We start from the raw sequence: 16138 nt of genomic DNA on the forward strand, positions 1-16138 counted from the left end.
CAAAAAAGACAAAAAAAAAAAAAAAAAAAAAAAAAAGAATCCTTAGTATCCTAAGAATTCCTAGCCCTAAAAAAGAAAAAAAAAAATGCTGTGTCTTAAGGAGATTTTCCCAATTTTTATGCCACGCATTGACATTTTTTTCTACTTAGAGCACAATAATGCTTATCACAGAAAATTTGGAAAACACAAAAAAGAAGAAGAAAAGTCTTTCTATTGTTAATACTTTTGGGTGTTTCCTTTCACTTAAATATACACTCGTATATATTTCAAATATAACTTAGATTATCTATGTCTCAATTATTTCAGTAATTTTGAAACTCTATTTTGTCTTTATAAAAGTAATGCAAGCTAGCTGTCGAAATATGAGAAGAGAAAAATACAAAGAAAAAATAATCGCTCATATAACCTACTAAACAGAGTATTCCATAACTGAAATGTTAGGTTTATGTATAGGCTTTTTTTTTTTTTTTGTCCAAATATGAGTGTGTGTGTGTGTGTGTGTGTGTGCGTGCGTGCGCGCGCGCGCGTGCGTGTTAAGATCATGTTGTGTATACTAATTTCTATGTGTGGAAAACAGAAGCGGTTACATTTCCTAGACAGAGACACGAAAAGAATGCTTCACTAACAGATAGCATCTGCCTTCGAGAGGTTTATGACATTCCTAATTTTAAAAAAACCTCAGTGACTCATTATTCAATATGGGGTTCTTTGATTTAACTGCTTTTAATCAAACATTAATACTGTTTCCAGGAAAAAAATCAGAACACAAAATATATACAAAAGACAGTGTCTTGAATATGAATTTCCTTAGTTCCTTTTCCCAGAAGTAACTGCGTGGCCAGCATAAACCTCCCAGAACTACTGTGCACACAGTAAAACAGATAAATATTAGTTCCCACGTACCATATGGGTAAATGCTGTGATTTTTAATATCCATAGTCCATCTTTCACAAATGGGACTATGCTGTATATTCTGTGTTATCCTGTGATTTTTTTTTTGTTATTTAAACATTTGAAGATTTATATTCTATCTTGAATATGTATTTATATTCTATATAAATGTTTAGATATATATTGAACATGTATTTTATATGTTTTATATAGAGTTTTCTAAATGTCAGTCTGCTTCCTTTCTTGGCTGCGCATGCAGGTGTAACGTATTCCTTTATCCAGCCCCTTTAATACTGGACACAAATGTCGTCTCCTATTTTTTCAATGACGAGCGATGGGATAATGAACACTCTAGTGTAAATCTCTCTGAACCCAGGTACAGGCTGAGTTATGAGACACAGAAGCACTGGAACCACGTCTGTCTTAAACATCAGCAAATTGGTCTCCAAACTGGTCCAATATGCCGGCTGGAATTTACCCGCCATGTGGGAGAGCGATCTTTCTCTTACCTCAGCTCACACATTGTGTGTTACGAAGCTTTATATATATCTGCCAACATGCTAGGTGCAAAAGAGATGTCTGTGTCTAAAACTGAATTTCTTTTCTTTTCTTTTCTTTTGTCTTTCTTTTAGGGCTGCACCTGCGGCCTATGGAGGTTCCCAGGCTAGGGGTCTGATCGGAGCTATTGCTGCCGGCCTACACCCCAGTCACAGCAATGCCAGATCTCTAACCCACTGAGCAAGGCCAGGGACCGAACCCGCACCTTCATGGTTTCTAGTCGGATTCATTTCCACTGTGCCACGACAGGAACTCCTAAAACTGAATTTCTAAACTCTGTCTAATCAAGAATGATGATCTCATCTGTTTATCAGCTATCCGTCTTTCACTCTGTGAATTTCCTGTTTATATTCTCTCCCAATTTCTGGCTATTGAACAGTGGATAACTTTGGTTTGTTAGACTTGTTCGTATTTCTAGGAAATTTAGCCTTTAGTATCTGTCGCAAAAACTTTGGCAAGAGTTGATTGCTTTTGACTTTGCCTGTGATGATGCTTTTACTCAGAAACGTTTCTTGTTACATATCCAGTGTTATGACTCTTTTCTTTGACAGCTTATGAACTTCACTCTGCTTCAAAAAGCCTCCTTCATTCCATCAAGATAATTTTCGTGAAATATCTCCTTGTTAATTCTGCTCCTAGAGTGATTTCAAAACTCCTCTTTCATCTTTAATACATTTGCAATTTATTTGGGTTGAAGGAGAGAAGTCATGCTGCCTATTCATTTCCTTTCTTCCCAAATGGTTAGCATATTCCTCAACCATTATTAGCCACGATTCATCTTCCAGCCACTACCGTAGAACAATTTGAATCTATTGGTTCCCGATGGCTCCTGTAACAAATTATCTCAGATGCAGTGGCTTAAAGCAACGCAAATGTGTTCTCTTCCAGTTCTGGAAGCCAGAAGTCTAAACGGGGTGGTCAGGCCTGCGTTCCTTCCGGAGGCTCCAGACGAGAACGCGTTTCCTTGCATTTCTGGCTGCTGGTATCTGCCCACACGCCTTGGCTCACAGCCTCGCCTCATTCTCACCTCGGCCTCGGGGTCACACCTCCTGCTCTGGTTCCGATTCACCGCCTTCTACACTCCCTCCTAAGAACCCCTGTCATCACAGTGGAGTTCCCTGGGGGCGTGGCGGTTAAAGATCGGAAGTTATCAGTGGCTTGGGTTCCAGTCCTGGCCTGGGAACTTCCACGTGCGGCCCCAAAAAGAAAACCCTTGGCACTACGGTGGATCCTCCTAATTAACACGATAATCTCCCCGTTGCAAGGTTCTTAATTCAATCACAGCTGCAAAGTCCCTTTTACCGTCCAAGGTGGCCTATTGATCAGTTCCAGGGATTAGAAGAGGGGTGTCTTTGGGGTGGGACAGGGAGGGTTATTCAGCCTGCCCCAGTGATGAAATCTTTGCTTTCTGCCTGTCTTTTTTGAGGGCCACACCCGAAGCATAGGGAAGTTCCCAGGCTAGGGGTCGAGTCTGAGCTGCAGCTGCCGGCCTACACCACAGCCGCAGCAACGCCAGATCCTTAACCCACTGAGCGAGGGCCGGGATCGAGTCCGAGTCCTCATGGATACTCATCGGGCTCCTTACCACTGAGCCACAAGAGGAGCTCCCTGCCTGACGGTCTGTGAGCCAGAACAGTGGTCTTCTCCTGCCTTTGGTCTCAAACTCAGACTAGAGAATGTGTGGAACCATGACCAATACACTACACCTGTTTTTCTAAGTGTTGCGGCAGCACAGTGGGTTTACAAGGTTGTGGTCTTTTCTGCTGCACAGCAGTGATTCAGTGAGACATGGACAGCCACCCGTTCTCTTGCAGGTTCTTTCCCCACAGGCGATCGCAGAATACTGGGTAGAGGACCCTGTGCTGCACAGCAGGTCCCCGTCGGCCAGTCACTCCCCATACCTCAGTGTGCACATGCCAATCCCAATGCCCAGTCCATCCCCCACCCCCCACCGGTCCCCTTTGGTAACCAGAACTCTGTTTCCAAAGTCCCGTCAGTTCCGCCAATAAGGGCACTCGTACCCTTTCTCTTAGGTTCCACCTGTAAGTGATGCCATGTGATGTCCGTCCTTCTCTGTCTCGCTTCGCTTGGCGTGATCATCTCCCTTTACAGAAAGAGGGTTTGGACTGTTCCTCATTCAGCCCCTCTGTTTCCTTCTCTTTGCAGCAGCAGACAGACTCTCAGGAAGACATCCTGTATGTGGCCCATTCTCCGCAGTCAGGACATCTTGAGCCGTGCGTTGCTCTCTGCTGTACCTTCCAGCCCTGGGGCCTCTGACATTTACTTTCCTAGTGTGTCCAACGCTCCGATTTCTTTGAGGAGGTAAAGTTGGTGTCCAGTCTAGAGGAAGGACGACAGGTGTCCTGTCCTTTTCTGTACAGACTCAGAATAATAAAAAAGTCAAAGTTACTACTGCTTCTGGTGTAAGAGTGAACTGAAGCAGAATGACTTGCCTAAGGGGTGGTGAAAATCCGTGTTGATGATATCGTGGGCCCGGCCCATTTGTCAGAAAAAGAGGAAAACAGCTGTTCAAAAACATGGAATCATCCAACCAGGCACCACGTGCATAGGGGCCATTTGGGTTTTTTCGGTCAGTTGGTTGATTTGGGTGTATGTGTTTGCGGGTGTTGATTTGTCTTTCTTAGGAGAGCATGTGCTTGTGGTTGGACCCCAAAGATGCTTCAGGATCCATGATGGGTAGACTTTCTCAAGATACCCTTGTGCCAGCTGCATGCAGTGTGGGTGCCCCCCCCCCCCCGCCTGGCTCAGGTCATCAGGCTAAGCAGACCTCAAAGGCCCCCAACAGAGCAGGAATGCTGAGTCTCAGCTGCAGACTCACCATCCCTGCTCTTAAACTTGGATGGTGGGATTGGCCTCCCGGGGGTCACATCAGCCCTGTTTCCTGGTGTGAATGTGACACCTACTTACTTGCCAGCTCTCCCACCAATGCTGTGGGTTGATTACAAGTCCCCCTTTTTACACAATGAGGCTTGAAGCCACAAGGCTGGTAAGTGGTGGAAAGAAGACGTAAACTCTTGGCTTTGAACTCTGAAAACCGCAAGCTTTCCACTACAACATGTTACCCATGACTGAAGGAGCACAGACTCCAACTCTTCTCTGCTGAATATGTAAGTAGCACAGATTCTCTGGAAAGCTCGCAGTTCCCCTGCTCCTTGGGGACCCTCTTTTAAGAAGACACTAAATGGCCTGGAATAAAATGCTGCTCTGGCTGTGGAATCTTCACAGAGGACAGCCATCCTTGGACCCAGGAATCCAGCCCTCTCTGACCACGCTGTGTGTGCTCAGGCCAGGGCTGGGCTGCGAATTACTCTCCAAGATGCACCCACAGTGGCAGCGCTCGGCCACATTCAGAAGCACAATGCCTGTTCAGAAATTGAGTCTGACTCTGTGTGTGTGTGTGTGTGTGTGTCCTGCATTGAACCAATCTGCTCAAGCATGTAGCTCACAGCAAAAAGAGGCCAATTCTCAGAAAGGCTAATGAGCACCAAGAAGAAAACTTGGCCCTTAAGTGTAGCACAGTGGGTCTCAAAGAGTGTCCCTGGAGCAGCAGCAGCAGCAGCACCTCCTAGGAATTGGTACCCAATTTAGACTCTTGGGACCCAACCCAGGCCTGCTCCTCAGAAATTCTGGGGGTGGAGACCAGAAATCTGGTTGAGTCTGACACATGCTCAAGGTAGAGAACTACTGGTTTCAAATATGTTTGTAATAGCATTTGGGTCCTTGCAGCAGCAATAAGGAGGTATGGTGGTTAGGGCAGCCCTTCTCTATCTGGGGAGACAAATCATACAAATATCCAGTCTTCTCATGAAACATCATCCTACACACAATTGTCTTCATTTTCTTAAAAAATTTTTTTTAAATAAAAAGAACAACTTTATTTTATCAAATAGAGAAAATTTTTATTTTAGAAAATAAGTGGAAAATTGTATAAGATAAATAGAAATAAAATACATACATAATACATTTAACTCAAATAAATTTTAAAAATAATGTTTCCAAAAGGAGGGGAAGTTAATGCACACTGACAGGGAGGCCATTCCAGCCCATTTTGGGATTCCTGAGAGGTGAGAAGTATTATAAGGATGTGAAGTCACTCAAGAGTGGAAAACCACTGTCCCATCTTGTTTCAAAAATTGCTGGAAGGTTTTGAGAGCTTGACAGCCATGTCTTTCTGGACCCCAGAGGTAGACCTAAGACTGGGTGGTAGGAGTGAGGCTGGAATCTGTTCTGATGGGAACCCCAGCCCCAAGAAGAATAGCAGATTCCACACCATTCAGTGCTCTCTCTGGTTCATCAGCCCCCAGAGAGAGCCAGCCTGCAGGACACACACACATCTCCCCACACGAAGATGAAAAGCAAGGGTCAACCGCCTGGCTCTTGTCAGCTGTGGACCTGACAGCTTTACATCCTCCACGAAGGGAGGAGCTGAGAGGAGGTGCCATGAGTATCTGTGTGACAGGGACAGAAGACGGATATTTTTATGGAGGAAGAAATACACTGAACAAGGGAAATTAGATGGAAAGACCATAAAAGCCTCAGGTTGGCCAAACCAATTAGTAGATGTTTACAGAAGATACCCCTGAGGTCAGACAGGATTTGCTTTGATGTCAAAACTCTTGAGTTTGAAAAATGGATTAGCATCCTCTGCACCAGGGTGCGGTGGAGAGACCCGCTCCCCTTCTGCTGGCGCTTCCAGCCAGCTGTGCACCCTCAGGCAGGTGATTTAAAGTCTCCGGCATTTCTTTCCTCATCTGCGAGAGGGAAGGATTATACGAGATCTCCCTGAAGGTCCCTTCCAGCTCTGACATGCCAGGAAATCCTCTTTGACTTCTGGAAACTTGGAGGGACGTTTCAGGGCTCTCGCATCCATAATTTGGCTCCGTGGGATTTTCCATGCAGTCTCTAAAATTCCTCTACCAAATTTGGAGGGAAATTGAGAGTCTCTCATCTTTTTGCATGCAGTGTGCTTCAGCCGTGTTGAAACAGAAACCATCTTGGTCTAAATGAGGACCAACTCCAGGAAATATCCTCCTCCAGGGGTGTTCCCTGCTGTCTGATGAGATTTGCCTTGAATGTGAGCCATTGGATTGAAAGTCAAAATACAGAAGCTGTGGTGTCAGGTCCAAATAGTTATATGGTGGATGAGTTTTAGACATTTTGGAGTGTGTTCTCATGGAATGCTAAAATCCACTCGGTGGAAATTTATGGACATCCAGGGAGATGAACAAGGGATTCTGGAGGAAGCAAAGAGGGACACAAATTTGGTATCTTTGCACCCCTCTGGAACAAAGTAGCGTCCCAGGTAAATCAGTACAGTGAGATGCAGAGATAAACCAAAGTGACACAGAAGTGGATCTGGGGTCTGACACCACCTCTCCCTAAAGACAAAGGAAGGGTCATTTTTATAACTTCTATTTCTGCTATGATTAAAATCAGCAGTGATGCAATAATTCAACCCCTCCTGTGTCCCAGCTACTATGCCAGCCAATGATGTGACTTATCTCAGTGAATGACGCTGTCAACAACTGGGGAAGGTTATGCTCAGTGTTGGTAAATAAAACAACCAGGTCTCCATGTGTATTTCTGTAGAAATATGTCAAACAGGAAAAAAAAAAAAAAAAGCTGTACTCTGTAGCTTCTGCCAATTTTCATGGTGTAAAGACTCCCACTGGTGACCAATGTCAAGCTACCAATATGACATCACCAAATGCTGAGCTGGGAAAAGATGTGTATGAGGGTCTCACACTGGCAGGAGCAAGCTGGTACTACCCCCAACACACACACTCCCTACCCCCACCCAGCTCTTATCCTCATTGCAAAGATGAAGATCCAGAGAGAGGGGCTCGGCAAAGACACACAGCAGGTACAAGTCAGAGTCAGACTTGGCACCAGGCAGCCTGATTCCAAAACTTGGGCTCTTAATCAGGATGTTTCACTGTCCCTCCTTAAAGGCTGGCAGTCTGACATTTGGGAAAATGCCTAATGCAAACATTTCCGTCCATTCACTGACCACAAACCTCCCTTCTAACCCTGCACTTGATTCATTCCCTTACTGTCATATTTCTCCAGATTATGGCTACATAACAAAGACCTCACTCTCCTCAAAGCCTCCTGTCCCGCACCCCCACTTCCACCCTGATCCCCAATAACTCAGGCTGTCTAGGGTTCTTCTCTCTTCTCACGAGACTCCCAAGTAGAACCAGATGTTCTGACTACACCATCTCCATGGCCTTTCACCAAGTTCCAGAAGTTCGATTTTCTTCAGTATGTTTCAATCAATGAGTCGAAGGCCATTTGATCAATGTTCAGATGTGGCTAGAGAAGGTCACCCAGAGGCAGCGTGTTGTAAAGACCCTTGCAGCTGGCTCAGGAAAGCTTCTATTTCCCAGTGGATGCTCTACGGATGGATAAACTTTCTTAGGAAGTCACTGCCATCTGTCCTGCAAAGTTTCGGTTCTTGAAGCCTCAGAGAAATGCTTCTGATCTGGATAGAACATCTCGGTGTAATAAGAGTCAGATGGAGGAATAGCTCTGTACCATAAGGGAAAGCAGAAACTCCCCATCTCATGGTCAGGTGCCCCCAGCCGCAGTCCCAGCCCTGAAAAGGGAGTCAAGTGTTTTTGTCTGGGTTTCCTCATATGGGGAAAAAGGAATGAAGAGCCACCCTGCCTTACCTCTGGAGACTGTTCAGTGGGTCTATATGAAAAGCTTCGAAAACTATCAAGCACTGCACAAATTTAAAAGGGTATCCTCCGTCCCAGAAGACTGATTAAGGAAATGTGCCATTCTATCACAATTCATGGAATCCTACGGAAACGATGCATTTAAACTTTTCTGTGTTTAAAGAGATCAGTTTCTTGATATGTGGAAAGTGTCTTTCAAATTTAAATGTCTGGGCTTGAATATACAGTCCATATCGAGGACTGCACTGAAATCCATATAGGAGAGAAGCCACAACACTAAGACTTTTAACTTACTTATACAGAATTTCATATCAACTCATTCTTTTAAAGAAGGGTCAATTTTATTTCAATCTCAGATATCGCTAGGGTAACAATCTCATATTCATTAGGATAATAATATGTCCTTTTGTTTTCTTTAAGGACATCATAATACCGAAAACACCGACGTGAGTATTAGAATTATAAACAGAAGAACAGAGTTAACAGCTATTCCTTCTTGATATTTTCCCTGAGATGTGTCTTTTATAAAACAAACAAAGAAAGATTTAATTTACACTGTTTCATGCCTTAGAAAGGGGAAATCACAGTATCTTGGAAAACATACTGTGTAAAACTCCTTATTTTTATGACTATTCGATTTCATTTTGCCAAAAATAGATCATTTTTGGGGAAAATTATAAAAATAAATATCAAGGCACAGCCCACAGAAGGTAAATACATCTCACTTTTCTTTAGCTATTAAGGATTTCTATAGGATAGGTAAAAAGTTACCTATAATAGGCCATTTCAGATTTCTTACTCAAACATAATTGAAACAAATTTTAAAAACGTTCTATTGATAAGACAAAAATCACTCAAAATTAGTGAAAGCAGCTAAAGAGGGGAAAAGGACAAATAAATAAAACACAGAAGTTTATAAGAGAAGGGAAATGCCTCTGGTGATATAATTACACAATTTAGCCCTTTTGACCTATAGAAGCACTGACAATAAATTAACTAAACTTGATATTTTCAAAACATGTCAACCAAATGAATCACTGACGAATACTTTTAATTAAAGCTACAGTAGTTCTGGTTTATGGCACAGCTTTTTTTTTTTTTTTTTAAATACACTCTCCAAGGTTGAAGATAAGAATTTGGTAGAAATTGCTGCAGGAAGTCTCTCGTTTTAATGTACTGGGAAAATAGAACTGTACCATTTTAGGTTTGGAGAAAGCATACTGCAACGGTATTCTCAAGTTTGAGCAGCATGAGAGACAAACAGAGATCACTGGGCCTGGACCAGGGAAAGTGTCTGATGCAGCAGGTGTGGGATGGGGCCAGGATGCATTTCTAACAAGTCCCAGGGAGGTAGATGCTGCTGGTCCAGGGAGCACACTTTGAGAATCGACGCTCTGGAATAACAAACTCGACCCTTCCGATTTGCAGCCTTTGCCCTGAGCTACATCTGGATGCAGGAACCAGACTCCCAGCCCAATTTCATCCCGCTACTTCTACCAGCAGGAACCGCCTACAAAGATCAGTCTTTGGAACTTAAGCCTTGCTAATGATGAGAAGCCTTTCTCTACACCCTTGTGCAAAAGAAAAATATACATTGGCTAATTAGCTGTAATTGGACAGATCTGTTAGCAGTCAAGTCTGTGCTAGGAGATTTGAAGAACATCTGACTTTTTTTTTTTTTAATTTTGTGGACACAGGCAAACTAGAGACAAGGGGGGAGGGGGGAATCTTAGCCTAAGAAAGTCTTCAAAATTAGAATCAGAAAATAAGTTGAACGCCGCACAAAATTCTTAAATCACTTCATCTAAGTAATTAGCCAAAACTCCTTAAGATAATAGTATGCCTTTCTTATAAATCACGCTGCTTTATTGTATACAGAGCATGTTTAATTATAAAAAGCTTGTACCGTGCTTACCAGGGCCCAGCTGTGCTCCAAAGTGCGCTGCAGAAGAAACTACGCTGAATTCTCTATGAAGGAGGCATTTTTCTTCCCCCCGTTCTACAAGATGGAGAAACCGTGGATCAGAGGAGTTAAGCAAATCACCGAGGCCACACAGCTGGTAAGGGGCAGCCCAGGGATTTCAACCCAGGCACCATGGGTTCAGCATTTGAGCTCTTAGATAACTAGCTCAGGTTCAGACTCACTAGTCTGTTGAAAACCCAGCTACACAGTAGACTTACCGGGGGGTGGGGGGGGAATTCTAAAATGTGCTAATACCTGGACCTTCCCCAACTAACTGACAATATCTTTGCAGGTGGGACCCCAGCATTGGTATGTTTTAAAGGTGCCCCCAATGATGATGACGCCAATGATGCTGGTAGGAGCAATCAAGCTACCATGACAGGTGACCGTAATGATACCTCCTGCTTGCTGTTTCTTTGAGAGCAGTTGGGGGGAGAACAGGACCCCCCAAGGCTATTCTATACACACAGGGAGAGGGGAGCACCAAAGGGGAACGGACACTGATGCTCTTCTCCAGGGACACAGCTCCAAAAAGCCAGACCCGGGAAAGAAGCAGGCGGAGTGGTACCCATCAAGCAAGTGAATTCTATCAGGTCGTCGGATTAACCTACATGTGGCTTTGATCAGACCTCTTCGTGCTCACAGCCTGCACTTTTGGTTGGTACCCCTTCTCATCCACACAGAAGAAAACCACTCCTCACACACACCTTGATTTTTTTACCTTGGAACTTCTGACCTCAAAACCCTCTGACCTAAACTCTGTGCTTCCTACGTTACCTGGCTGGGGAGCATCGCTCTCCTGGCAGTGGATCTGGGGGGGAATTTAGAACATCTGATGGTGTGACCAGCTAGTCCGTGAGGACGTGAGACTCACATTGGGAAAGAATTGTGATTGACACCGTGAGGGGGAAGTGGCTGGCCTCGGGGTCACAGAGTTTCCCTTTGAAAGGTCCTTCCCGTTTCCTTCCAGCACGCGGTGGCACCGGATCAGTATTAAACCAAAGGTAACCACAGGGCTTTCATACCAATTAAGTGAGATTAAAGAGGAAATGATTACTAAGAGTTAAATAGCCAAAATAAGAGGAATACTAATGGTGCTGTATTGGCACAAATTAGCACTCAAGGTTGCCAGGAAGGGCAGTAAGATCCGTATGGGTAACTCAGCACATGTTGCCTCACCATCTCATCTCACCCTCCCAGCCACTGCCATTCGTCCTACTTATCAGCAAAGGAAGTGAACAAGGGAGTCAAGGCCCTTCCTCCAACACATGGCCTGAGTGCCGGGCAGAGTCATCATTTGAACCCAGCTCTGATGCTGAATCAGGACCAGATACATCATTTACAGGCCCCTGGTTTTAAAACGAATTAAGAATTTCAAAACGGCAGCAGAAGAGCCTTAAACCAAATGCAGGGTCCTTCTAAGTGGGGGCCGGGGCCCCACTGAGTCACAGTCTGCATCCAGGGGAACTCTGTGTCCCTTAAACTTAAAGCTCTATCTTCGACTTCTGGCCCCCAGAACTCTGAGAAAATAGATCAGTGTTGCTTTAAGTCAGTAAGTTCATGATACATTGTTACAGCAGCAACAGGAAACTCATACAACTGGCCTGTAAATGTATCTACTGCCTCCTGAAGCAGCCTGCTCAGTGTAGGCAGGGACTTGGAGCAGGGCAGCCCTGGGTCGTCCTCCAGACCCCTTCCATTGCCCAGGAGAACAGGTGTTTATTACAGTCCCCAGAGAGGCCCTGTCTTTTACGAATTTCCCCCTTTAATAATGTGCTCCAATGAGTGAGGTATTGCACTAGAACAATTTGCTTCTAGGAATTAATACACCTAGCAGCATTAATAGAACATGCTGGCATACTCTGAAAATTCCACTTCATCGCTCATGAGGTTGCCGAAGACATGGCAGAGGAGTGGGGATGCTCACTGAGCCACGGATCCGTTTACCCCAAACTTCCATTCCCTCCCTCCCTGCTGGGTCCAAACCAGGGCACGTGGGAGCGGGGAGGTCCTTTCCGACTTCACAGACCCTCCCCACCCCACAGAGCCTGCTGACGGGTCCCGCCTGGGGACAGATGGAAATTCTCCACCTTCTTGCAAATTTCCCAGCACCATTTAGTGACCTCCCTTCCTTCTGATTTTGATCCAGACCACAGGTGATGGGAGGGAGAGGACAGGTGACAGGCATTGATGGGCTTCCAGAAGGCAGGGCATTGACTGGACCAGAAGAGTACAATTCTTTTTAGAACACACTGAATGACTGACTTCTGAAAAAAAATAAGTTTACACCAGAATATGCAGAGGGAAGCTGACCCCTCGGAACACCTACAAACATTCCCATTTAAACACTCATTTCAGATACATTATTTTTAAACCAAATGACGGAGCACCAGGGACACCTACAATTTGAAGAAAGAATCCAGGGTTATCGCAAAGTGGGTAACGACTTCGAGAAAGCAGTGTTGGTTAACAGTAAGAAACGTCAGACTGAGAGGAGAATTTTGAAAGAAAATAGTGCTTTAAAAAACAACTGTGCCCTAGAAGAAATCATCTCTCTCACGTGCTTTTAGATAATGGTCCCTTTGCCATTTCCACTGAATTCTTTCCTCCCTACTTTGAAATATTACAGTTTGGAAACATCCCATAATGCACCCAACGTAGCCTTTGGGATGTGTATTTGATAATGACTTTGACTTTCCTCTGCTTGGTGCCCAGTAATGAGAAAGTGGAGGTTGTCTATGACAAGACATGTGCTGGGGTTGGGGGTGGGGGAGGAGGAAGAGAAGGGAGAAGAGGAGAGAAGGGGGAGAGGAAAGGAAGAAAAAGTCCTAACTCTTGTGATAAATTCTAGAACATCCTCTAAGCCCTTTATTCTGAAGTCTTGACCTCGTTTGCCCAGAGCATCGCATGATCACCAATGCTTTGCTCAGGGTGACCCCACCCATAGAGAAAGAGAGGATTCAGCCAGATGCGAACATTTTAAAAATGAATAAGTGACCCTCCCCTAGGAAATCAGATTCTGAGTTAGAACCCTCGTCTGGCGTAGCACATAAGCCCTTATCTTCTGGGCCCTAAAATGAACACCCGCTGGTGAAACTGGGAAACGTCTGAGTTCCACTGGCAGACTCAACAGGGCAGGAGATGAAAAAAATTAAAAAAGAAAACACAAAAAGCTTGAAAAGGGGAGAGAAACGCAGCCAACGCAGGACAAGCCCGCATCACGTGAGCTGCAGAGCGCTCTCCTGGCTTTCACGCGCTGGGCAGGATGCCGAAACAGGCCCCGTGATTGATTGTGAGCTCCCTCGAGTTTTCCTTCCTTAGAGTTCCCGTCGTGTCTCGGGAGCTCCCGACATGGCTCAGCAGTTAATGAACCCACTGGCATCCACGAGGACACGGGTTCAATCCCTGGCCTCGCTCGGTAGGTTAAGGATCCGGCGTTGCCGGGAGCTGTGGTGTGGGTCGCAGACACGGCTCGGATTCCGAGTTGCTGTGGCTGTGGGGTAGGCCGGCGGCTGTAGCTCCGATTGGACTCCTAGCCTGGGAACCTCCCTATGCTGTGGCTGTGGCCCTCAAAGACAAAAAGACCAAAAAAAAAAGTTTTCCTTTCTTAATTATTATTTTTACTTTTAAAGAGCAAGTGGAAGATGTATATTTTGATGAAGGATGGTGTGGTTTTTTTGCAAGTCATCTGAAAGATGACTGGACGGCCAAGCAAAGGCTGTGGATGCACTGAATTCCTAGAATGTGACTTTTTCTTTTCTTCCTGAGTAGGCCTGTCTGTTTGTTTAGGCAGACTTGGAGTTCGGTTGTTTGGAAGGATGAACATCACTGTTTTGTTCTGGAGAGAAGTTCTTGATGGTGTCTGCTGCTGGTTCTTTATCCCCACACATTGACTCGGATATTAAAATTCAGTACTTACAAGAAAGAGTTAAAAACATGACTAGCCACGCCTCGGTTAAAATTACAAATGAGAAAAAAGGATGCCTCCTACACCAGCTTCCCAATGTCCCCATTTCTGTCAAGAATACCAGGATTCTTGCCGTGAGCCGAGCGCAAAGCCTAAGCAGCGTTCATCCCAACAGCCTTTCTAGTCTGAAAATATGTCCTGTTGATTTTTTCCAACCCCTCGATTGTCTCACGTCCCTTTTCCCACCCTCATGGACCTACTTCTGGACTTTATCAGCTCATGCTGGAATACATGCAGTGGCCCCTTAACCACCCCCCCAACCCCCCGCTGTCATTTCTAACCTCCTCCTTCTGGCACTTCTCTTATTGCCAGTTAGATCACGTCCAATTCCTCGTGAAGTCATCCATAATTTGGGCCACACCACCTGCTCATCTTGCTCACGTCCTTACCTTGCGTTCACGGTCATGTGGTCTATCAGTGATCTACTACTGAGGAACAAACCAACCCACACCTCTGTGCCTAAGACAACAGACCTTTATTTTGCTCATGAAACTGAAGCAGGAAGATCTCCGTGGAGCCGACTAGTCTGACCCAAGGTCAAGACGGCAGTTTCTGCTCAGCCAGGACTATGGACAGGCACCTCTTCATCTCCACCAGTGGCTGGGCTTCCTCATGGTACGGGGGTTCCCAGGCTCAGCATCCCAAGAGAACCAGGAGGGAGTTGTGCCACATTTTATGACCTAGCTTCCGGAGTCAAGCAATGTCACTTCCACGAGGCCACTCAGATTCAAGGGGAGGGGACATGGTCACCATCCTTCAATGGAAGGAGTGTCAAGTCACGGAGTAAAAGAATCATGCAGAACGGGAGACACCATTGCAGTCATTTTTGGGGAAATGCAATCTGCCACCTGCAGCCTATGATTGGGGTGATGGATTTAGGACAAATGCCAAGTAACACTTGCCATCCAGTGGGCAGTGAGTGCAGGGTCACATGCTCAGATCTTGGAGTTATCTGCCTCATCTTGGAACCAAGACCACTCAGGCCAATAAAAGCTGTGACTTTCCCACGTCATGGTTAGTGGCAGATTGGCCATCAGCCGGCAGATTTTTATTCAGTGGGTTGGGTTTGGATGAGGGTTTGAAAATGTCTGCGTTAAAAACTCTCCACGATGATTCGCATGAACAGGCAACTTTGGGGAACATCAGGCTGGGATTTATCTCTCACTGTCCCTGCAGTTGCCAGAGGACACACAGGCAGCTTGTTACCAGAAATCCAGGAGGGTGTGGGTATATCACCGGAATATTTAGGGTCCTCTCCAAATGGCAGCCGTCCTCATCAGTCCACAGCCCGGCTGCACAAGCTAATCTCCCTGGATAATTAGGCGAATGACTAGTCAAGTTCCCATCCTGCCCTGGAGAAACGGGAATCAGGCACCAACTTGTTGGGGGTAATTGAATCCATGCCGGTGTGTTGGCTCGCTGCCTTTCCCCCTCCAAGGATTCAAGAGAGTAGCCTGTTGCCACAAGCAGAGGGTTTGGGTACCAGCGGCGACCAGGAACTGGCAGAGGCAAAGGCACCCTTCATTATGCAATTATCCATAATTAGGTGCTCATTACTATTTTACGATCAGAGAGCCAGCACCCACCTGTGCAGGGCTGTCGTGGGGACTGGCGGGGCCGGGAGGCAGAGCCTGGCCTTTTCCCTAAGAACATGACATCGAACATCAGCAGTGCCCACGCAGCATTGTAAATCGACTCTACGTTGATTTAAATTAAAAAAAAATTTTTTTAAGAATAAGGCTATGACCAAAACAAACAAAAAACCCAAAAAACAAAAACACAAAATATCAAAACTCATTTGGAATGGGACTTTTAAAGGGTTAGAGGTGGAACTTAGGACTGGCCCTTTAGGGTTAGAGGCAGTAACAGTGACAATGGCCAAGTGGCTGTGATCTTTCCTAGAAGGTGCGACCCAGAATGTGAACCTGATTTTGTTTTTTGTTTTTTGTCTTTTTGCATTTGTCTAGGGCTGCTCCCACGGCATAGGGAGGTTCCCAGGTTAGGGGTCAAATCGGAACTGTAGCTGCTGGCCTACACCACAGCCACAGCAACACT

At 45.4% G+C, this 16138-nt stretch overlaps 1 protein-coding gene across 1 annotated transcript in view; it reads left to right on the top strand.

The window, feature by feature from the left end:
* The window catches only part of LOC102160183, a 159401-nt gene that overhangs the window by 126701 nt on the left and 16562 nt on the right, over positions 1-16138 (top strand). Inside the window, exons 6-8 of the mRNA XM_021066318.1 lie at positions 3616-3771; positions 10072-10213; positions 10409-10498. Coding sequence (XP_020921977.1) covers positions 3616-3771; positions 10072-10213; positions 10409-10495 — 385 coding nt within the window. The 3' untranslated portion in view covers positions 10496-10498. The remainder of the gene's footprint in view (positions 1-3615; positions 3772-10071; positions 10214-10408; positions 10499-16138) is intronic.

Source organism: Sus scrofa, chromosome 12 (assembly GCF_000003025.6).
Source record: "Sus scrofa isolate TJ Tabasco breed Duroc chromosome 12, Sscrofa11.1, whole genome shotgun sequence".
In the NCBI taxonomy this organism is placed as follows: Eukaryota; Metazoa; Chordata; class Mammalia; order Artiodactyla; family Suidae; genus Sus; species Sus scrofa.